The sequence below is a fragment of the Chelonoidis abingdonii genome, chromosome 7 (genome assembly GCF_003597395.2).
Source record: "Chelonoidis abingdonii isolate Lonesome George chromosome 7, CheloAbing_2.0, whole genome shotgun sequence".
Classification (NCBI taxonomy): domain Eukaryota; kingdom Metazoa; phylum Chordata; order Testudines; family Testudinidae; genus Chelonoidis; species Chelonoidis abingdonii.
In genome coordinates, this window is record NC_133775.1 from 99,229,162 (window position 1) to 99,252,271 (window position 23,110).

Consider the following 23,110-nt stretch of genomic DNA (forward strand, 5'->3'; position numbering starts at 1 on the left):
CCAGAAAGATGCGGTCATATTGGAGGAAGTTCAGATAAGAGCCACAGAATTGAGGGAACAGCTGATTAAAGAGCTTAATATGTATAGCATGGCTAAGCAGTGAAAAAAAGAGGACTGGAGGACCACCTACAATCTGGGAAGGACACAAACGTGCCAAGGGAGGGAATAATTATTTTGGGGACTGCAAAGGGATATCACTAGAAATAACAGAATCAAATTTAGAAAGGAAATAGGCTGAATATTGGGAAAATTTCCTGGCAGTGAGATCAATTACACTGAGGAATAGTTTTCCCAAGAGAAATAATGGATGCCTCGCTGACTGGGACAAATGGTTAGAAAATGAACTGTGGGTAGCAATTATGCGCTTGCAAGGGGCTGGACTAGATAATTTAATAGGTCTTCTCCATTTCTGTGGTTCTATTATCTCCCTCTATCCCTATTTAACAATTTATTTTTAATATTGAAAAAAACATCATGCCATTAGCAAATGGCCATGATTGTCCTCCTGCATCCAGAGCCTTTGAAAAGCATAATAATTGTTTGAGCACAGGGGCTCTATGTCTTTAATTACCTCACTTTCAAGCGGTTGTTTTGTTTGTCTAGGCTGTTATTTACAATTCAGATCCTGGAAACTCACTGTCACTCTGAAAATTCATGGACATTAATTCATTGGTAAAGAGCGAGCAAATGGAGAGCATGGGGCAAACGTAGATACATGATGGCTCCCCGTTACCATGGGCAAGGAAGCTTTCAGAAACAGCCTGTGACTGCTGTTTATAATGTTGGTAGCCACATTAGAGAAGGTGGGGGGAGGGGAAAGGTCAGGTTTGATGTGTCATTATTAGAGACACAAAGGCTCCCGAACACTTTCAGTCTAAGTAATCTGTGAATCATACTCAGGGTTTGCTAAGTGATGTGGCTAGAGCAGAAAGAAAGAAAGAAAGAAAAAAAGAAAGAAAGAAAGTATTGAAAAGTTCCTTATGGCCAATTCACTTCCATGTCGGTTCCTAGGAACTAACCTTTGCCTCCTAGGTTATTGTCTTCCTCTTGAGCCCCCATCTGACTGTGGCTTGTGGAAAGTCAGGAGGCTGAGTAAACACTCACTGTCAAGTGAGATTAGATTCCATTAGCATTTTCTGTTTTACAGCAGAGACAATACATTTCCTCTAAAAAATATTGACCCTCCCCCCTGCAAGACACAGCCATAGAGACAGCATCAGACTGTCACTCCAACCACAGATACTTCGGGCTGACAAAAACTGCAGTGCTTACATTCAGCACAAGACAAATGTTAGCTGGTATCACTTGGCAACAGCACCATCTTTCCAGGCTGCCGAGGGAATTTTGATCAGTAACCTCTGCATGTGCATCTGACATTTAACCAGCGGCACAGAAGTTCAGATGAGCAGCTTACACATTAGGGACCAAATCCTGCCCTCACCAGTGGAGCGATGAAATGAAAAACAGAGGATGCCTGCTGCATTTTTTGTTCCAGGGATGCTGCTGGTCAGGGCTGGCTGAGAGGTGTCCTTTGCTGAGCAGGAGTAACATGTGCACCCGTTGTTTGCAGCTGATGGCAACTTGTATGGGGGTGAGCATGCCACCTGACTCACAGACCCAGCCCTTGTGGGGAATTGAGCTCTGGGGCTGTGTTTTAGGTGTGGCAAGCTTTCTGTGTCTCTCATGATATGCAGTAGCAGAGGGCAGGATTGAACCTGGGACTGGTAAAGATGTCAGAGCAAATTCAACTTTGAGTTCCCCACATGCCTGTCCATTGAGCTGAGTCCTTGTAAATGGATAGGTCTTGAGTGGGCTGAGACAGAATATTAACGAGAGCAGAGCTTGGCTCATCAGTGACTGGAAGAACCAGGAAATCAGGTGGGTTCAGGACGGAATCAGAGTTGCATCTCTGTTTACCTTACTCAGTGTCACTGACAGTGCGTGACAAAAGGCTTGAACCATAAACAAAGTCTTGTAGGAGGAGAACAGTTATTTTTTACTCTGCACTGGATTGGAAGAGCAAACAGAAGAGGGCTGCAGTTCTTCAGCTTGGGGACTGATCCTGAATTCAGGTGTCAGTCCTGAGTGCTGGAGTCCTGGACACGCACCAGCACGATGACTGTAAGGAAGTAACTTGACACTTGGGCTACTTTTTCCTCCCTCTCCCCTCAGTCTGTGGCTGCCTTTGCTTGTGCAGGTTTTTACTTTCCTGTTGAAATTCCTGAAGTGTACAGTACTTAGCGTTTCTCTGGAGAGGGATGGGGAGGTTCCAAATATTGGAACTTCAGGAGAGTGACAGTCCTAGAAGTTTGGGGGCAGTTTTGACCTCTTGGTGACTAGGCTTATTTCTGAAGCTTTGTCATTTGCACACGGAAAGTTTCTCTTGTTTTGAACAAAATTCTCTATCTTGGACAAAATACACTGGCAACTAAAGGCAAATCTTTGACTTCTATGAATAAACAACATATAGGATGGTGCAGTGAGCAAGATTCTAGAGTATATTGGCATAACTTTTGAGACGGTTTCCCCCCGGGATGCCACCTGAAACTGGGACACCACTGAGCCCGCCTGACCCACCAACCTGGGCTCCCTTTATGCTGTAGTGCTGTGACAGGACCTCAAGTGCCCTTCAGCACACATACAGGTAGGGATATGCTCAGCTGCAGCTGCATACAGATGCTGAGATCAGCTCTGCATAGGAAGACTTGAGGTAAGTAGGGAGGGATAGCTCCGTGGTTTGAGCATTGGCCTGCTAAACCCAGGGTTGTGAGTTCAATCCTTGAGGGGGGCCATTTGGGGATTAGTCCTGCTTTGAACAGGGGGTTAGACTACATGATCACTTGAGGTCCCTTTTAACCCTAATGATTCTATGAGGTGCCCATCTACTCAAGTGCACCCACCCCTCTGCAGGTTAAACCCAAAATTATACCACCTTGCACTGCGCAGAGAAATTCGCTCCTTCCTCAATGTGGAGAGTGAATATACAGCTTTTTGCCCCATGTTATAACTCCCATACACTGGTTTGTGATAAAGCAAAAAGAAATTTATTAACTACAAAAGATAGATTTTAAGTGATCATAAGGGATAGCTAACAGATCAAAGCAGATAACCTAGCAAATAAACAAAAATGGAGTCTAAACTTAATATACTAAAGAGATTGGCTGTGAGTAGCAAATTCTCACCTTAAATGTTGATTCAAGCAAGTTGCTGGCTCTTCAGGGGAAAGCTGCATTTGCGTGCAGCATAAAAACCCCAGGTGTTCCTTTCACAGGCTAAAATTTCCTTTTAGACTGGGTCAGCACTTCCCCCCTCACTTCAGTCCTTGTTCCTCAGTTGTTTCCAAGGGTCTTCTTTGGGCGAGAAGTCAGTGAAGAACCACGATGATGTCAATCCCTTGCCTTAAATAGCTTTTGCATATGGCAGGAACCCTTTGTATCCAAGCTTGGTTCCCACACCCGGTCAGTGGAAAAACACTGGTATTCCAAGATGGAGTCAAGTACCAGGTGACTTGGTCACATGTCCCTGTAGGGTCACAGCAGTAGTGAGCTGAAGGCTTCCTACAGTGTCCTCAGGAAGGCTCCCTGGTGGGAGATTAGCTTCTTCTAAGATCTGTTCTTCTCCCTAATGATCCATTGACTTGAATGGGCCCTTCCCAGCCAGTTATCTAGTCTCACAGTCTTTTGCCTAGTGGGCGTTTCACAGGTGTGAACACATTTGTACTAGATACATAGACAATATTCCTAACTTCAGATACAAAAATGATACATGCATACAAATAGGATAATCATATGCAGTAAACCATAACCTTTCCAATGCTATCTCACATGACCTATCTTGCATAAAATACATCATGATTATACCACATGCCTATCATAATAATATTGCTATGAAGATTATGGGGTGTAGTGTCAACTCTATCAAAGACAGTGGAACTATGCCAGTATATACTAGCTGAGGTTCTAGCCCAATATTAGTTCAGTACTTCAGTGTATTTCATACGTTGTGTCCTTGAGTCTGTTTTAGATTAACAGTCAATTTTATGAGGCATCCCTGATTTCAGTAGCTCATTATCCTAGCTATGCAAACAGTTTTACATGCACAGTTCTTAAATAAATGCATATTTTGCTCCTATTATTGTAATGGTGGGTAACTTCCTCACTGCGTAATCCTGCAGCCCAAACTCATGCAGAACTCCTCTTGATTTCAGTAGAACTAGGGTGCCCATATTTCCCAAAGGGAAAATGGGACACTACCTGGGGCTAACCTGAGCCCTCCCTCCTGCCCTGCACAGGGCTGACCGGAGCCGCTCGCCCAGGGCAACCCCCCAGCCTGCACGGAGCTGGCGGCACTGCTCGCTCGAGCCCTGTCTGCCCCCAGCCTGAACCCTGCCTCCCTAGGGGTCTGGCCTTACCGCTCCCCACCTCTGAAGGGAAGTTGGCAAAAACAAACAAGACAAATGCCCACTTTTGCTAAAAAAGTCAGGATGGCCGGGACAGGGCTTCAAAAAGGGACTGTCCCAGCAAAAACAGGACATAAATAGAACATATGAATCAGAACTGCAGGAGTGAACCCAGGGGAAAATATACCAGATAATCTTTCGATTTGTCCAATGTTTATAGCACGTATGATCCAGATCCTCAGCTGGTGTAAACAGGCATAGCCCTACTACAGTCAGTGGAGCTACACTGGTTTGCACTAGCTGACAACCTGGCCTGTTAGTTGGATACACTCCTCACTTTTTGCCTGCCAAGCCTTTACTGTAGTCCTTATATATCCACATATAATAAAATCTTTTGCACTTCTATTGCATTTTTCACCCACAGATCACAGAGCACTTTACAGACATTAACTCTTTCATTATGTCTGTCACAATAGCCATCATGTTAAATTAAGCAAATCTGTTGACCATAGTGGTTGTAAAGCTAATTCCCAAAACCAAAACTGGGTAAATTGGTAAAGCAAGTTACCCTGCCCCGCCTCGCCCTGGTCCCACCCCCATGGATGTTAGTTACTGAATCCTTTCATTCAGATCAGCAGCATGGCTTAAAGATTATGCCACATCAAGTACTGAAAATTAATGTTGAGTAAGTGTACCAGGATTTGGGTCCAGGTGGTCGACTGTAACTTCCTAGTTCCTACATCTCTTGGACACTCTGAACCGAAGCATAGGGAAGCTCTAAGACCTTTCTCCTGAATTCAAGTTACTGATCTTTGACTTCAATGGTAAAGGTAAAGATCAAACTTCCTGTTATTTTATGTTCAGCAGAAGATGGCAAAGAAAACCCCAAATAAACCAAAGCCTGAAAAACTGTGTACAAAATGTGGATAAAATAGAGTCTGTAAATGTGTTATAGATTAAAGCAAAGGGCCTGGCAAGCATTCAGTGACCAGTATGTCTGTTCACTGTGCACACCTTTCTGTTTGGGGTCTTCACTTGCCCAAGAGTGGAGGGAGGAATCCAATGGCCGATAGTGGCATAACTACCCCACAGCTTGGGTACAAAAGGAGCAGCAATGTGTGTCTGTTTCCTGGCCATCAGCAGCAATCAGTGTGGGGATCTGTGCATAGGAGCCATCACTGGGTCCATGTCTTGGCCATGCCTTCTGAACTTCCATGGTTCTCATCAGAGAAGGCCTGCAGAGCAACCTCTCCATGGATGCTGGAGGCACAGCCTAATAGGAGCAGAGAATCCACTGCCCCAGAGCATGAGTGGGAGGAAGAAAGCCCAGGAAAGTTCCTTCCCCCTAACATTCTCCATGCAGGGGACAGCTATGATATGGCTGCCTGTTCACAAGGGGAGCAGATGATGCTGCCAGAAGTGTTCCAGACCTCAGAGGGGACAAATAGGGATTGGTTGTGGAGATAGCCATGGCCTCTTTCCCTCTTGCATGCTGGCTAGTGTTTGCAGGGCTGTACTGGGAGAGCACATGCTACACATGTTCTGTGGGTGTAGGATCTGCCACTGGTGAGCAGGCTGCCCCTGTGTCCCTGGATGCATTGTGCCTTCTGGCCTCTGCACGCATAATGACTCCAGCTACAGCCACTTACACAGTGCTCCTGGCCCTCTCTCTCCTGCAAGGCTTTGGCTCCCAGAGCTAGAACTGAAGCCTTGTACCTCTGTCCCTGTTCTCTGAATATCTTTTTTGCTAGACCAGGAGCCTATTGATGGCTTCTATCCTGCAGGCCTGACCTACTCAAAACCACTGGGGCATATCCGAATCACAGTATCATGCATCCAAGCATAAGGTGAACAGACAAATGAGGATAAAAAGAAGAGTGTCTTTGTACAGCATCTGACATGGTGGGGTCCTGGGGCATGGTTAAGGGTTTCTAGGCACTACGATAAAACAGTCATAATAATACTTGGGATTTCTCTGAGCAACAGAGAAGGGACAGCATCTAGAGAGCCACCTTCGGTCAGCTGACTCTTCTGTAGCACTGCCAAGCAGCTGGGGCTTTTCTCAGAGTCCACTCAGAAAGTGGAAACTCTTTCTTGTGTTTCTTCAGGTTAGAAATCTCTGCTACATGGTGACAAGGCGGGAGAAAATGAAACACTCCATTTGCAAACTTCAGGAGCAGATCTTCCATCTCCAGATGCAACTGATCAAGAAAGATCTTTATCCAGGTAGGTACTTCTGCTAATGCCTTGGGAGCACTTGTAATCACAGACGCTTCTAGTTCCATCATATAATATGAAACACTCATATCCAAACCTGCACAGGTAGAAGCAAAACCATCACCAGATTAGGTCTTTCCTTTCTTTTTTTATGCTGATAAATGTGGTTGAGCTATCTTGTGGAAAATATAGCAAATTATAGACACTTGGGAGCTTATGCTCTGCCCAGAGTAGGCTTGTGATAGAGCACAGGACTTGGGGTCAGGACCTGGGTTCAAGCCTCTGTTCCACCACAGACTCACTCTGCCACCGTGGACAAGTTATTTAGGTCTCAGTTCTGCCCTCTCATAAAAGTCAGTAAGAGTTTCACCCTTTAAGTGAGGGCAGAATTGGGACCTTATCTTCTCTGAGTCTCAGGGAATGCCTGCACTAGAGTTGGCGGGGTACATTCCAATTCAAGAAGACATACCCAGGCTAGCTCTGATCGAGCTGTGTGCTAAGAACAAAGTGGAGCAGTGGCAGCATGAGGGAGGTAGCCACCCCGAGTCTGATCCCATCTGAGACCATAGGTGTGTGCTCAGGGCTGCTAGCCTCTCTTGTTGCTCTCACTGCAACTGCTACGCTCCTGTTTTTAGCACACTAGCTTGATATCTGCTCAAGCTGGAATTTATATCTCCAATGTATACACACCCTCAGTTTCCCCAACTGCAAAATGCGGGGAGGGAGGAAGAGAATGATAACTCCTCCTCCTTCCTCACTTGCTTTGAAATCGACAGGTAATCAAGCACTGTGCATTTTGAGTATTCTGATTATTACTGTTTTATTAAGACAAGGGAAGAGTAAATTTCCTACCCTGACTCTGCTGACAGGCTGAGATGGTGGTTTTCACTGACCCTATACAAAGTAGATCTGTATCACCTCTGGGTAGTAAACACTAATCATTTTGCTGGATAGTTAAATTAAGACATCAGTCTCACTTGCAGTGAGATGCTGTGGCTGGAGCACATTGTTCCGTTCCAGTTCCTCCTCATCCTGTTTGGATGGTGATTACAAATGCTGGGTGCAAAGCTAGAGAGGTTGGTGTTTTTAGTTGTGGCATCTGGCTCATTGGCATGTTTTAGTAGCAGTTGCATTGGCTTCTTTTCAGTTGCCTCTGGCTCTGTTAAGAATCAAAGGTGAAGCTGCCGATGGAGTGTCTTTTGCTCCTAGATGCCATCTCATTTTAACACTGATTGTCTGTAATTCACTCGGCTATATGTATCTGTTAGTGGAGAACATCATGCACACAGTACAGGAAGCACTTAGCTGCCTTTTATAAAATAGCGAATATAGAATTAATGTCTTTCTTTTTTTCTTTGATTATTTTTTTTTTAAACATGCAGTGGTTGACCCCACATTCTCATAAATTCCTCTTCCCTTTTTTCAATGGCAGTGCAAGACTCAAAAACCAAGGCTGCATAACAGTTCTTTCAGAAACAGCATCTGGCTCTTTGCCAGACTCCTCCGCCAGTTGCTGTGTTTGTGGCTTTGGAGTTGCTTCTGAAACCGTCACATGTTTGGGATTTCTTAGGAACTGTCTGGACTGCACTTTCCCTTACCAAAGTTTCCTTTGACTCAAGTTCTGAGCCTGAGAAATGTAGTGTTGAAAAGTTTGTGATTTTGATTCCATGCAAATTTTTCTTGGTAGCCTGACCCAGGCCGCTCTGTAGTGCAGAGAGGAAGGTCCAGTAATCATGTACAGTATGGCCTAGTCAGAGATGGGTCCAAGCCACAAAAAGTCTGATACTGGGTGAGGCTGACCAGCCATGATGCTGATTATCTTCAGTGGAAATTACAGGTGTTCAGCGCTTCTCAGAATAGGACCTACCTTTTGGATCCAGATCAAAACAATCCCAGAGTTGTGGGGAAGTTGTGCCCTGAGTCTTTGATTGGAGCCTGTTTTACATAGAGGGCCTGATTAGTAGAAGTACTGAGTGTTGAGCACTTGCTGATCCCATGGGACAGACTCTGATAACCTTTATTGAAAGATACCTTACTCCATAAGTGATCACATGGCAATTAGTAAAGCTACTTGTTGACGTTGTGAATAAGAATAGAATCATAGGGTTAGAAGGGACCACAAAGGTCATCTAGTGTAGTGGTTCTCAACTGGGGGTAAACGTACCCCTCAGGGTACCCAGAGGTCTTCCAGTGGGTACATCAACTTATCTAGATATTTGCCTAGTTTTGCAACAGGGTACATAAAAAGCATCAGCGAAGTCAGTACAAACTAACATTTCATACGCACAATGACTTGTTTATACTGCTCTATATACTATTCACTGAAACATAAGTACACTGTTTATATTCCAGTTTATTTTATAATTATATAGTAAAAATGAGAACATAGGCAGTTTTTCAGGAATAGTGTGCTGTGACACTTTTGTATTTTTATGTCTGATTTTGTAAGCAAGTAATTTTTAAGTGAGGCGAAACTTGGGGGTACGCAAGACAAATCAGACTCCTGAAGGGGGTACAGTAGTTGGAGAAACACTGATCTAGTCTTACCCTATGCCAAGATGCAGGATTTGTCATGTCTAAACCATCCAAGAGAGATGGCTCTCCAGCCTCCTTTTGAAAACCTCCAGTGAAGGAGCTTCCCCGACCTCCCTAGATAGTCCGTTCCATTGTCCTGCTGTTCTTACAGTTAGGAAGTTTTTCTGGAGATTTAATCCAGTTTGTTGACTTTATTTTGAGTTGTGGGTCATAAGCATCCCTCTGAAGTTAGGTGCTCATCTACAAAGCGCAGAGTATTCTGACCGGAAGGGTTGCTTTGAACCTTTACCTACTTTGAAAGTAACAAGATTTCCATGGGACAGCATTTGAAGTCCGGAAATAAGAACTGCTCTGAATGACTTGAAGGAATGAGGAATTTTACTGCTGTAAAATTGTAAGTGTTCAAGCTTGTATCTGAGCAGTATTTATTGTTTGCTTAAAATAAATGGGATTGACTTTATGGACACTTCATCATGATTTTATTTCCATGGGGGAAATTAAGCCAGTCTGAACAGTAAGCCATGAGATGCAGATCTCCACAGTTTTGTTCAGCTAAGGAGAATGAAGGATAGTACCAAAATGAAACTCTAATAAGTGAGTTGAATAAATCAGTGATAATAGCTTCCCTCAAAAGAGGTCAAGTGCTTCCCCATGTAGCTAGGATGGCTCGTAGTACAGAGAGGATTGGGGTGCAAAGTTGTTAGTTCTGAGACCATTTATTTGCATATTCTTCTACTGCATTGGCTCCTACTACACAGGTTAGCACAGGGTAGCTCGGATATCTGTATGCTTCCCTGAGACCTCCCAGGCTCAGCTTTGTTTCTGACAGTAGGACAGCCTTTTGTAGTGTTATGAGCCAAATCAGTAGCGTTGCTTCATGTGACAGTAACTACTCTCCATTTCATTATGGTACAAGAGAAACACCGTTTTAGGGTCCAATCCTATAAAATGCTGTTGGCCTCCCTAAATTGCTGAGCGGCTGTCGACCTCAGGGGCAGTGGAGGATTATCAGCCCTTGGCAGGACCAGCCTCTTGGAAAAATTGTCGTTGAATTTTATGGCACGAAATGATTTGCAAGTGGAGGAGAACATTTGTCTCCTAATATTTCCTCGCCAGTATTTCCTCCCCTCTGACACTTGATTTCATTGGCCGACATATCAATAACTTTTGGGAAGGAAGCAAGAAATCTGTATCACTCTTCTCGATTGAGTGCAGTTGCTAATTATTATGGTGCATGGCAATCAATCAACGCAACCTGGTGGAGATACCCCATAGGCACGTTTGGCACGCTGTATTTTTGGAAGGGTCTCCTCCTAAAACTCATAATTTGGAGGTTTATTTTCCCATTGATGAATGATCATTTAGGCAGGAGGTTCTTATTAAAACTGTTGGGAATTGCCCACATAAAACTACCCCTCTTCTATCTCACATATATATCTTGCATGAAATGTAAAGTTGACTCCTGACTGTGAAATGCGGCTGTTATTTTGACAGGCTCCTTTTGAAAAGGTAACATTCGTATTTCTGTTTAGAACCATTGTGATCTCTAAACAAAGTCATATATTTATTTGTAAGTCAAGTGAAAAAATGTGTCTGTTTGGAACTTCCCCAGTTTTCTGGAGTTACTTGGACTGTAGTATCTCGGCCTCGTGGCTGAGGGTTGAAAACATTATCTAAGTTATATCAGTGTTTATTTATTCTTTCTTTCTTTCTTTCTTTCTGTCTTTCTGTCTTTCAGTGAGTCCATTGCTCATGAAAGATCCTGAATTGGCAATCCTGAAAATGTAAATCTTCTCTTAATCCAGACCCACAGATATATTTAGGCAGCTGTAATGCAAATTCCACCACTATATTTCAACCTAGAGAGACTACCTCTAGGGAGAGAGGAGACTTCCGCCTCCATGGCCTCTCTGCTAAGGCTGCTAACAAATCTGGTAGTGGTTTATATGAAGCTGATACCTTCCACCGATCACTGCATAGATCTCTTAGAATTATTGCTCAGTTGTCATTTTACAGCCATCACGTAGTAATAACTTTTGGTCAGTGCCAACTTGAGTCAGCTTCAAGCTAATGATCAGATTACGGAAAGCTAGAAATCATATTTCCAAGTCCTTCAGCCATCCAGGCTCCTACTTTTGCTTTTAGGGCCCTGTTCTTTCCCCGCTGCAGGTAGTAGGAGATTTAGCATGAGCTTCTGCAGGTGAAGATTATATATAAAAAGCTTTGCGTATTTCACTTAGTAATTGTTCTTTTCAGAAGGTACATCTTAATCCTGTTCCCCCAAGAAGAATAAATCCAGTACATATGCAAAACCATTTAGTTTATATTGATTTTTAGTTGAATGTCCAAATAGCTGTGATTTATCTTCCTGCTTTTCAACAGACAGTTTTCAATAGCCACGTCTCTCCCACTGGGTTTAGTTGGATTTTATGCAGTGTTTAGGTGTTAGAGGTTTTTTTTTTCATTGTTATACATTGTAAGCAAGGGTAGTTGTTATATCCAAAAGATCAAATCAAGACAGGTCTGCTTAAAAATGCTGCCAATAAGATCTTTGTCAAACTTGTTTTGCGACCTTATACCAGCAGTGGAAGAGTAGGTTGATAAGCACTTTGCATTTGCCTGTAGTTTACATTGCAAATTTGCATTATACAACAAGCTGTAAAGTTTGGAACTGCCTCAGTCTTTTGGGGTGTTCATATGTAGGGGTTTCGTTTATAAGCACTGCATTCTCAGGACTAAAATCTTGCTGCCCAAAGCCCTTGATCCAGCAAAGCACTTAAGCAAGTGCTTAATTTTAAGTAAATGAGCAATCCAGTGATTTCAGTGGAACCACTTGTGTTTAAAGTTCAGTTTCTGCTTAAGTGCTTTGCTGGATCAAAGTCCAAATTTCTTCTTTATACACTCTCTGAGACTGAAAACCTTTCTTTAATCTAGAGCTCTGTAGTGTCCACTTGCCCAAAATGGCGGTACACTGATCTCCTTTGCAACTCTTGACCTAGATTTGCACTAGACCCTGCTATTGTTTCACAGAAGGTGATTAGCAAGGATTCTTCCAGTTCTTAATTTCATCCTTATCTCAGTGCTCCTGAATGCTCCAAAGTGTTCATCATCAAGTTCCCTGGTTACATGAGCTCACATTTCTTTTTATTTGAAAAAAAAACAGAACAAACTGGGAAGAGAACAAAGGGAAAGAAAAGTGACCCCAAAAGAAAAGGAAGAGATGACAGAAAAAGTAGTCCAGAGAAGAAAGAAAAAAGGAAACCAGGGAACGACTCAGTCTTGGGACAGCTGGGTAAGTCTGACTGTGAGAAAGCAGCACTGAAATATACTGAGTGCAGAGGCCAAAGTCATAGAGTTAAAGGAATTCCAAAGGCTTCCCTTATTAATTTATTTTGGGGGCAGGGGTGTTAAATGTAGTGCTTAATGCCACAGACAGCCCTAGAGACTAGGCTCTCTTGCTTATCCACAGTGGAGTTACATCACGGGCATTAGGTGTGTGAGCTTCCTGACACTGCTTCTGCCCTGTTCTGGAGGGGCCAGAGTACACTAACCCCCATCCTGACACTGTAGATGGGGTCCTTTGTCTGTAGACTGTCAGCTAGTGGCACAAAAGCTTATGAAGTATTCAGCTATGAGGCTGAAGGGTTGAACTCCAGCTGGAAGAATGCATTAGAATATTGCAATGAGAAATAGTGATTTTACTTTCTGGGAATGTAATCTGACTTCTCCACTCTAGTATAGTGTTCATTCTCTGCATAATCTGCAACAAGCGTCCTGCTGCTGCTTGTGAGTAAACTGCATGGGCCATGTGTTTTAGTTCAGTGCATGCTGCTCTGTTCCTCAGTGCACCCTCCATCACAGGAATTAGTTCAGTCAAGTGGCTGCTGCTGGCAGTCCCAGACCAGCCAGGAGATGGATGCAAAATGGTACTGCTTTCTCAGCACTATTTCCAGTCTTTTTCCATGGCAGAAGCATAAAGAGCCTGATTCTGCCCCCATTACTATGATTCTGTGCTTTATGTTGATATGTAACACACCTCCAAGCCCCCCATCAAATATGACTCTCTGCTACATAGCAAGGGAAAAGACCTAAAGAGAAAGGGCTTTTTCAACAATTCCCTTAGCAACCACAAATGATTTCTTGTAGAATTTGATCTCTTTTCTACTTTCTGATGTTGATTAAGTGACAGTTTTAATTCCACCCCCCTTGTGTCAGATTACTGTGGCCAGGTGCAGAAGCTTGACTTGAGCACCAGCAAGCAAAGGGTTAATTCTATGTTCAGCTCTCTCACAGGTGTAATGGCCTAGCACTGGAACTGACAGCCCAATCAGCAGTTCAGAGGAAAGCCAGGGAACACTATAAAAATAACTCCCTGGGCCTGGGAGGGGGAAAGAACTTCTGGGGGAGGGGATTGGGTTTGGGGGCGGGGGCAGGGGCTTATATCTGGCTTTCTTCTCCCTTTTCTGTTAATATAAAATCCTGTTTTGTTTTTTCTTACAACTTGTTAACTCTGAAACTGAAGCCTTAGAGGAAGACTTTACTTAATGAAGGACATTCTCTGTTACTATTTAGATCAGCTGTCCTGTTCTGCTAGCTTAGAATTACCCAAAAGTCCTTCCCTTGAGAGAGCTCCCATGATGCCTTAACATGTTGTGAAAAGCCCTCTGTAAATTTTAGTTATTATATGCAACCCTCATTTTCTCCCCCTTAAGCATATCCTACACCTACAGCAGCAATTGATTTAAATCAAATAGTTAATTCTGTGCTGATACCTGGCAGAAATGTTTTCTTACTCCTTGTGAAATGGAGATACTGGGCCATGTGTCCTGCAAGCATTTAAAAAAAAAAGTTGAAATCTTTAAAACAATGAATGATACAAACCTCCTCGCAAGAATAACAACTATAGACATGAATCGCTTCCTCTATAACACAGTCCCACTGAGCTCTCCCTAATGCATCTGTATTTTCCTTTTAAAAAAGAGAAAAAAATATTCCACATCAAAAATCTGCTCTTCTCTCATCCATTTTATAAACAAGACTAATGTTTTTTATTATTTCTTTACAATTTATTGAGAGAGTATTAACAAGTTTACAAATCCTTGCCATGTAAATATCAGAAACCAAACAATCATTACAACAGGGAGCTTTTTGTTAGAGACATTTTGCAGAAATATACTCATCAGATCTTTCTGTTTAACAAGGTGTTACCATAATATACAGTGAGCATCATTACGACTGCTCACGAGTGAGACCAGTTTTTAATATAGAATTCCAGTGGGTTTCAGTCATAGCAATTAGAACAGTGCAGAAGTGTCCCTTCCTAAACAGTTTAAAGGCTCTTATCTATCTACTTTTAAAAGTTCCAAGTAATGGTGATCTCCGGCACTTCTCTTGAGAGACTATTCCACATGCAGGCAAAGCTCAGTACTAGGAATTTTTTCAACCAAATTCTTCCCTCCTTTACTTCTAGTTAGTCCTCTTTGTGCTACTCCAAATAATTCACTCCTTTCAAGTATGGCTCTAATGCCTGCGCCCTTCTGTTATCACTTAATCATACACATTTAGCTGCTTTAAACATTCCTCATCAGTCAATCCCTCCAACCCGCTGATCGTTCTTGCTCCAGTTTAGCCAGTCTCTTTTGTACCTAATGAATGCAGTCTACCAGGTGTCCAGTGGGAAAATCCATCTACAGCACCAATGGCAGGATATGACTCAAGGCAAAAGAACTCTGTAGCATGGACTTTACTAGGCGTGATTTTGAAGATCAGTAGGTCCATGTTGCGCAGACCTGATTTTTTACAGCACAGACTTATCACACTTTCACTTTTCTCTAAGAAATTAAATAGCATAATCCAGTAATTGTCTCCAGGTGCAAATCTCGTTCTCTGTAAGGATTTACCAAATTCTTAGGATCAGATAAAATTAGTCCAGTCTATTGCAGTAATATGAACCTGAAAAGTAACAGCTTAAGAATAGGAGTGTCTACAGTGTTATTTCAGAGCTGCTGGGAATAGATTAAAACTGCTCTCTGTTTAATGACATCACATGTGATATAGACACCTATCACTGCCTGTCTTTAGAAATTTGGCTAAATCATAAGTAAATACTCATAACGATGGCAGACCAAATCCTGAGGTTCTTACGCAGTCCTTAGCCCAATTTTTCACTGACTTCAATGAGAGGTTAGCCTAAGTGAAGACTTCAGCCCAACATTTGAAACCTCAAAGTCAATATGAAATGCTGTCAGCACTGTTCTGTTTTGATGTGTGTGCAATGGCTGTACAACTGCATGTTAAAATCAATCAGCCTTTTTAAATTTGAGGAAGGTTTCTGTACTAATATTTGCTTAATCCAAGCTCAGAGGTACTTCTGTGAAAGCATCTGAGTCACAGGCAGTCAAAATGAATGATCCAAGGCAGATATTTATTTGAGGAAGCTAATACTGTATCTAATATAGAGCAGTTGACATATACTACACATTAAACCTCGGGTCTTACCTTATGGCTTAATGGATTGCTTACCAGCATGACCAGTTGGTCTGTCCTTTATACTCTGCCCCATAGCAAGAGAACTAAGGGGCCACTCTAGTAAATGAATACTGAATACATCTGCAGCACTCAGAGGAAACTTTTCTTCATGCGATATATAATCAGCCTTCAAAATGCACTGTCACGGATGGGGAAGTCGGATAATATGTGAAAAGGGTTCTCATTTTTATGACCATTAATAACTTTTATAGTTATGCATCTCTGGTGAGGAATATCATACACATGCTTCAGGGTACTCATGGAGCATCTGAAGGGTCAAGCAGGAGTTTTTTCCCCACTCTGTCCATCATTTCCACAAATGATGAGACATCTCATGGGGGATGGGGTTTGACTTCTGAAGCAGTGGATGCTAGCTAGTGACAGAGGCCAGATGATCTGAGCTGTGTGGCAAATCCTATTCATCCTATTGCATATCTCGGGTAGGTGGTATGCTCTTTGGGGTGAGGCTCATGTCTTTGTGTCTGTGCTATGAAACATACTTTTGAGGCTCTCTAGAATTATTAATCATAAGCATGATCATCAGTTTTCTCTTATTCTGGTTCTGATAATGTTACATTCACACTGGTGGGATCCTAACCAGCTATCAGTGCCCATATAGTTGAAGAAGAAAATTAGAATAACTGTTTAAGAAGCTAAAACATAGTATGTAGAACCAGTGATGTTGTTTGTGTTTTCCCAGCAAAGGGGAAGGCAAGAATCCAGCCAAAGACCTTCCTTACCTAACTACCCATATAAAGATTATGCCAGGAGGGTGTTTCTACCCCAGCCCTCATGTAAGTGTTCTGTCTAGGGCTCTCATCAACCCGAGGCAGCAGCCTGTAGAAATAGAGTTCTCATAGCTGAATTCATCCAGCCCTTCGTCTGCTGCCCATTCTTCAGAGTTTCCCGCATGTGTTAGCACTATAGTGAAAGAACTGTAATAATCCTGTGTGGCTAGATACCAGGGTGTTTCAGTCCTGTTCTCCCCAATCACCCAGCCTTCACAATCTTCTCAGCCTTGCTGGTTAAGTTCTATGTGTAGTTTGTCTTGAACACTGTATAATCTGCCCTAACAGTCAGTAGGTCTTTGTCCTCTCTTCTAGTGGCTATACCACACATAGAGGAATATAATTTGGCTGTTGGGCCTAGTCCTTTATGCAGTCAGTGCTCATGCTTTTTGATCCAAACATCCCAGGTTCAGTCCTCATAGAGGTCCGATCTGGGGGCAATGTTTTAAGTGGTCGACGGTGTAGGTCACTGTCATGTAAGGTATAAGAATACCTCAGATTGACCATTATTACCTGAAGTAAAGTATGCTTGCCATTTTCTCACACATTACTTGCTGTATGGTGCACACAATAGACACTGGAGCCCCTCCATGTTTGCCAAATACCAAAAAACTGTTCCAGATTCCTTACTGCAGTTTATAGTTTTGACACTGCATAGATGCCTCTTACAATCAAAGCACAAACTGAATGATTCTGATTTCTAAGAAAGTTGTCCTTTTTATTTTTACAGGTTTGTCAACTTCCTTTCCCATAGATGGGACCTTCTTCAATAGCTGGTTGGCCCAGTCAGTTCAGATTACCACTGAGAACATGGCAATGAGTGAGTGGTCCTTGAACAATGGACACCATGAAGACAACACTCCAGGCCTTTCAGAGGAGCTTTTACAAGATGAAGAGACCTTGTTAAGTTTTATGATGGATCATTCCTTGAAGTCACCATTCAAGCATAGTGATGCGACAAAGAAAGTTAAAAACAAAATGAGAATGAACACTAAGAAAAAACTGTCAAGAAATGACTTGAACACAATCTTCAAGAGTCACCAAGAGGAGGATTCAAATCAGTGGACTAACAACACAAATAACTTATCAGATGATACCACAGAGCCCTTCACCCATGATGCAAGACCTAGCAAATCAGAGAAAGGAGCGGCGAAACTTCACATGGACCGCAAAGGGGCCAGCGAAATAAAAAAGACAGCTAAGAAGGGATCTTCACATCCTGTTCCAGAAGCAAATGATTCTCATGCCTCATTGTGTCTGAGAAGCTCCTTAAGCAATGAGGAGGAGACAGTGAATTGTACTCAGTGTGAGTCCAGTTCTCTGACAAAAGTGCCTGACTCAGTAGGTAGTCCGAAAACGGTAGTGAGGTTCAAATTACCAAAGGAAAGCAGAGGGACTAGGAGGTCACAGATCCAGAAGCCTGACACCGTTAACGGGCCTCCAGTCAGTGAAAAGGCAAAGGTCATCTTGCATCATTTTGACAATGAGACTGATGGCTACTTTTCTGATGCAGAAATGAGCGACTCCGACATGGAATCCGGAAGTGGCAGAGTGCAACATAACCAATTAGATTCAGGAAATGAGGATATTGTCAGAATGAGTATTTTGGCATCGTAACTCCACCAGATTTACCAACTGTGACAATTCTATGAAGCCTAAACCCAGTTACAACTGCCATGTTCAATTTTTGCCTGGTATCATAACAAAGGGGTTTTTTAATATGTATATATAGTTTAAAATTCAGCACTGTTGTCTTTCTCTTCTCTATATGCTTGAGATACAGCTTAACCATCACCAACATAGATTACTGTAACAATAGTTGTCCCTTCTTAGTTAACTTGCATATCCCAGTTAAAAGAAATGCAAGCATGTGTATTAAGGGACTTGTGCTTGCAGGCAATGAGCAGGACATCCTAGATTCTTAATAAAGAAGTTTAATTTTGCCAGTATCCGTTGTTTCTGCAGGGATGACAGTTTTATGGGCATTATTTAAAGACAGATTTCATGCTCTGCCTGGGATTTTTGCCCCTGTTTGTCAGGGTATTGGGGTACTATGAGAACCACCTACACACACAACTTACTGAAAAAGTCACTGTCCGTGTGTGCGCACGCACACAAGGAAGTAAAATAAGCTATACTAAAAAAAAAATTTTTTTTAAAAAAAGCACAAAGAGCTTATTTGAAGAAAGCACTTATGAGTGGAGGAAAACAACATTCTATTTATATTTTATTAAATCCTTTGTTTTTTCTCACCTTCCAGTTTGATCAGAATCCATCCAGGGGCCAAGAACCAAGATTTAGTCCTGCCACTACATCAGTCAGAGATAGTCGGCAGCACTGTAAACAGTCATCAAAGGCTTTCAATAGATAGAAGAGATGCATATCTGTGTTAGAGCTGCAGCGCTATCTACAAATATTCCTCCTGATTAGCTCTGGGTATTTATTGATGTAATGTAAACCTCGGAGGTCCTTTGAACCCTTTAAGGTTATTTGAAAATTTTAAGTGATTTACTCAGGTTAATTGATTAGCCTTTACCAAAACATTTGGGCCAAAATGGAGCAGGATGGAGAGGGGAAAAATGTCTTCAAAAACTGGAGGGTTGTAAAATATCGGATCAGTTTATCAAAAGAGCTGATGCCAGCACTTCATCTTTAATGGTTGGAATTACATTCAGCTGTGCTGGGAGCTGTACATTCGAGCCCTGTGTGGGACTATTTTTAATTCTGGTTCCATCCTGCCTGGCAACACCCACTCCCACTTGCTTCTGCTATTATGGCAGTGGAACCCCCGAGATCCCAGTCCCACTGCAGGGTTCAGTACCAGTCCCGCGCAGGGCTCTATTGTACGTGTAAACTCACCATGCACAAGAGTGGACAGTTGGCCCTCAGTCTAAATGCAATGTCATTTCCAGGAAATTAAATGATTTGCCTTTATCATTTTTTTGTTCTACTAAATACTGTAACTAAAACAGTAAATGTATCCCTCTCCATCCTTCTTTTTATTCTTTGAATCCTAGTTACAAGCTGTTGACTTGATGTAGGAGGGTGATTCACAAAAGCTGACATTATAAATATTATAATAATTTAATGCATAAAATGTCCCCTATAAGCCTTAAATGTTGTTTAAAAGCCCATGTTACCTATGAGTCAGGCGAATTTCCATGTTTGCACTTGAATGAACCATTATTTCAGTTTTGGCTTCAAAGGTCACAGTTAAATCGTACTACATGTTTTATTGGAGTGACCCCAGTGTGAGCTCAGGGAACAAAAAACAAACAAACAAAAAAGGAATTCACTGAAACTTTTTTCTGTTGTTTTTTAAAAATAAAAAAAAACCTGGGACACTTCTGCAACTGGTAAAACCCATCACTTTAAACAAAAAAACAGATGAATCAGTCAAATAATTTTGTGTATGCCAAAGAATATTTTGACAATAAAGCAGCACAGCCAGAAACCAGAAACTTGTCATTTGGAAAAATTGGAAGTTATTTAGCAACAAAGGAGTAGAGACACATTCATGACACAAAACTGAGGTATTTAGCTTCCAAGCTTGCTGATGGGGATGCTTCTGTCACTGAGGCTGCATCCTGCTGTTTTGATTTCTGATGCTTTTTACTCATTTGACTCTGAGCTTTCTTTAAATTCTGTGACTCCGAAAATTGACTATCTTGGCGTTTTTAAATCTTCAAAAGTCCTTATCAAATTATTATCAGACTGCAGTGAAATTAATTAGATTGGCTAATTCCAAAAAATCAACTCTAAAACCAAACGTATCTGGGTGTTTTCCTCATTTGATAAATTTTATAGAAATTATTATCAAAAAAGAAGAAGAGAAAAAAAGGAACCACCTGAAAACTTTGTTATAAATTAGCATAAGCCGCTGAGGTTGGAAACTAAAGTCTGCTCATTAATTAAGGCTCAGTATGTTCAGATAATGTTAAATACAGTAAATAGGACTTAGTTTATCTTATCAGGCTTGCTAGCTTTAGCTACCGTATCCTAGTATAAGAGTCATAACAATAATCAATATGCTGCCTTTTAATGAATCTTGCTTCCGTGTGCTTCACTTCAACTATGGTAAAAAAAAAAACAGACACAAATCTCACTGTTCACAGCTTCACTCATTAGCTTCTGCATTCCTTGCTTGCTCAGTACAGGAGAGCAAAATGGGATAGACTTTAAAGAACAACCAAATGAAAGTGGCACCATATTTCTGTTGATTCCAATGCAGCACTGTGATACACTCCATTGTTACTGTGATCAGGACGTTGTCCAAAACCAAAAAAGAAAAAAAAAAGTTCAAAACAGCCACAAGACTTTAGGCATTGTGATTTGTGATCAGGGAATAAAATTGCACACAGAGGGGCCAAATTTGGCCTGTTTGTATGTAAAATAAGAACAAGAGAATGAGAGGAAACTAACAGAGAAGAGCTTATCAGAATTACTGGGAGAGAAGAATCCAGAAGAGTATTACCAGGCAGTGGCAGAACATGTCTGGTATACACACTCTATTAGAGCACTCGGTACTGTATGTAGATGCTGAATCCATTGTCTTTTGGCTTGAGTTAACTTTTGATATTTTGTATATTTGCTGTGGGACTCATTTGAGTGGATTCTTCGATTTATTAGAACCAGTAATAATAATCCCTCGAGTGTCCTGGTTTAACAGAAGAGCCCTAGAGATAATTTGAGGGCTAAGGCATGTTCCAGCTGCACCCATACTGCACCATTGACGTCCATGTACTGGTGCCCATACGGTATTCTACTCCATACATTTAGTGGGGGCCACACTGAAATAGACTTACAGAGGCTGTTTTGTTCAAGATGTCTAGGAAATCTCCAGACCTCCACTGGCCGCCTGCTACTGCTTCCCAGATCGTGAGAATTGGCAGCAGGCTGGCTGGCTAACAAGGAAAGAGGTTATCAGGGAAGAGGTGGTGGCTTCCAGCAGGGGAAAGGTAGGACAGAGACGTTCACTGTGGGCAGGAGGCCAGATCTGACCCCATCTCCAGTCAGGACCAACGCCATTTCACAGCCATTCCAGTGGCCCCACGAAAGCCCTGGAAACTTAGCTACTATATTCAGTCATTAGACACCTGGTTCCTAAGAAACACTCCACACACCCTTTGTTCCTATGCCACCTACTTATTTCATAACAGAAATGTTAATAATTAAGGAAAGAAAAATGTACAAGGAAAATATTTTTGATGTTTTGTAAATGTATTTTGAAATGATTAGAAAGAAAAAAGTATAATGGTTTATTTTATTAAACAAATGTCTTTAAGATGATATATAACTGCAGGAGTTGATATTTGCACTGTAAAAGGGACCTGTTTCCTTTGAAAAGCACCACCACACTTGTGGGTTAATGTGATGATGCACGTAGGCTCTGATCAACGCTCATTTCTAATTCATAGAGAACAACCCAAATTAGAGTTAAAGCATTGGTGCCCGGTGGCGTTTTCTGAAGACAATTCTGAGTTCACACATTCATTTTTCACCCCATATAATTTTGCTCTTCTGGATAAGCTGTATTTGGGATATTTTGCACCTTTATTTATTTTTATTTTTAAATGTCTAATATTTGGATGACACTTTCCCTCAAAGCACAATAGAGAATTACCCATTTCAACACAAGGGCGAGAGAACAGATTTCTCTCATTTTTTGTATTGTTAATATTTTCATGAACTCATCCTTGTGTTTTCCACATCAGCCTAAGGACTAGCAACTCGTCATAAAGGAACTTCTCTGTCTATTGCCAGGGCAGTGTGTTAATTTTGGTTGTTCTTTAAGGAAATTCCCATGTACTTTGCTCCATTCCACACACGAGACAGACCCGCTTCACATCAGTTACAGGAAACGATATGAATGTCGCGGGAGGAGAAATCCTTCTGTTTTCTTTGTTTCAAAGAACGTGATGTGCCATTTGTTAATATAAAAGAGAAATATTGAAATATATTGAAAAGAACAATTTTAAATTATTTTTGGCTTATGTTGCAATATTTATTTTCTCGTATTAGAAATTCCTTTGTAGAGAAAAAATGTATTTTTCATTAATGCAAAAACCTATTTCTCCTTTTTGTACATTTTCCATGTTAGTTAATCCTTAAAGCAATATAATGTATCAAACTTGTTCCGTGTGAGACTGTATTATGCATGCTGTTTGTGTTGCCTTGCAATAGCTCTGTCTGCCATTCTTTTCATCATGTTTAGATTTAGTGTATGCTTTAATACACATTGGGACCATGGCCCATTGCTTATGGAAAAAACTTTGCATTCCTCAATGTGTTGGCAAATGCAGTCAATAAAGCAGTGTTTTATGTGTACATTTTTGTTTGAGTATTATGTAGTCAACAGGTTCTAGGGTAGCAAATTAACCTTGGTATCAAGGAACTCATGTCTTCCAAGTGTCCCCCTACCTTAGTAAAGAGAAGGATTTTATTTGTGCTACACCTATGACGTTCATTTGTTTCTGTTAAGGTTAGTAAACTGTTAGTTCCCTAATGGTATATTTATGTAACTGCCCGTCACTTTCAATGAGCAATAGATTGCCATCACCCAACATAAGTTAACCATTACAGAGCGCAACAGGAATGGCTTACTTGTCAGCTCTGTAATTTATTGCTCTGGGGGAGGAGTTGC

At 41.7% G+C, this 23,110-nt stretch overlaps 1 protein-coding gene across 12 annotated transcripts in view; it reads left to right on the forward strand.

Moving 5' to 3' along the window:
• Positions 1-22,794, forward strand: part of JADE2 (jade family PHD finger 2) — a 139,267-nt gene extending 116,473 nt beyond the window's left edge. For 10 of the 12 annotated variants that reach the window (XM_032783497.2, XM_032783494.2, XM_032783498.2 and 7 more), the window contains 3 exons: positions 6,508-6,625; positions 12,315-12,443; positions 17,198-22,794. In XM_032783497.2, coding sequence (XP_032639388.1) covers positions 6,508-6,625; positions 12,315-12,443; positions 17,198-18,084 — 1,134 coding nt within the window. In that variant the 3' untranslated portion in view covers positions 18,085-22,794. The remainder of the gene's footprint in view (positions 1-6,507; positions 6,626-12,314; positions 12,444-17,197) is intronic. The other 2 variants (XM_032783499.2, XM_032783500.2) reach the window with 1 other exon arrangement.
• The last annotated feature ends 316 nt before the right edge of the window (positions 22,795-23,110 follow it).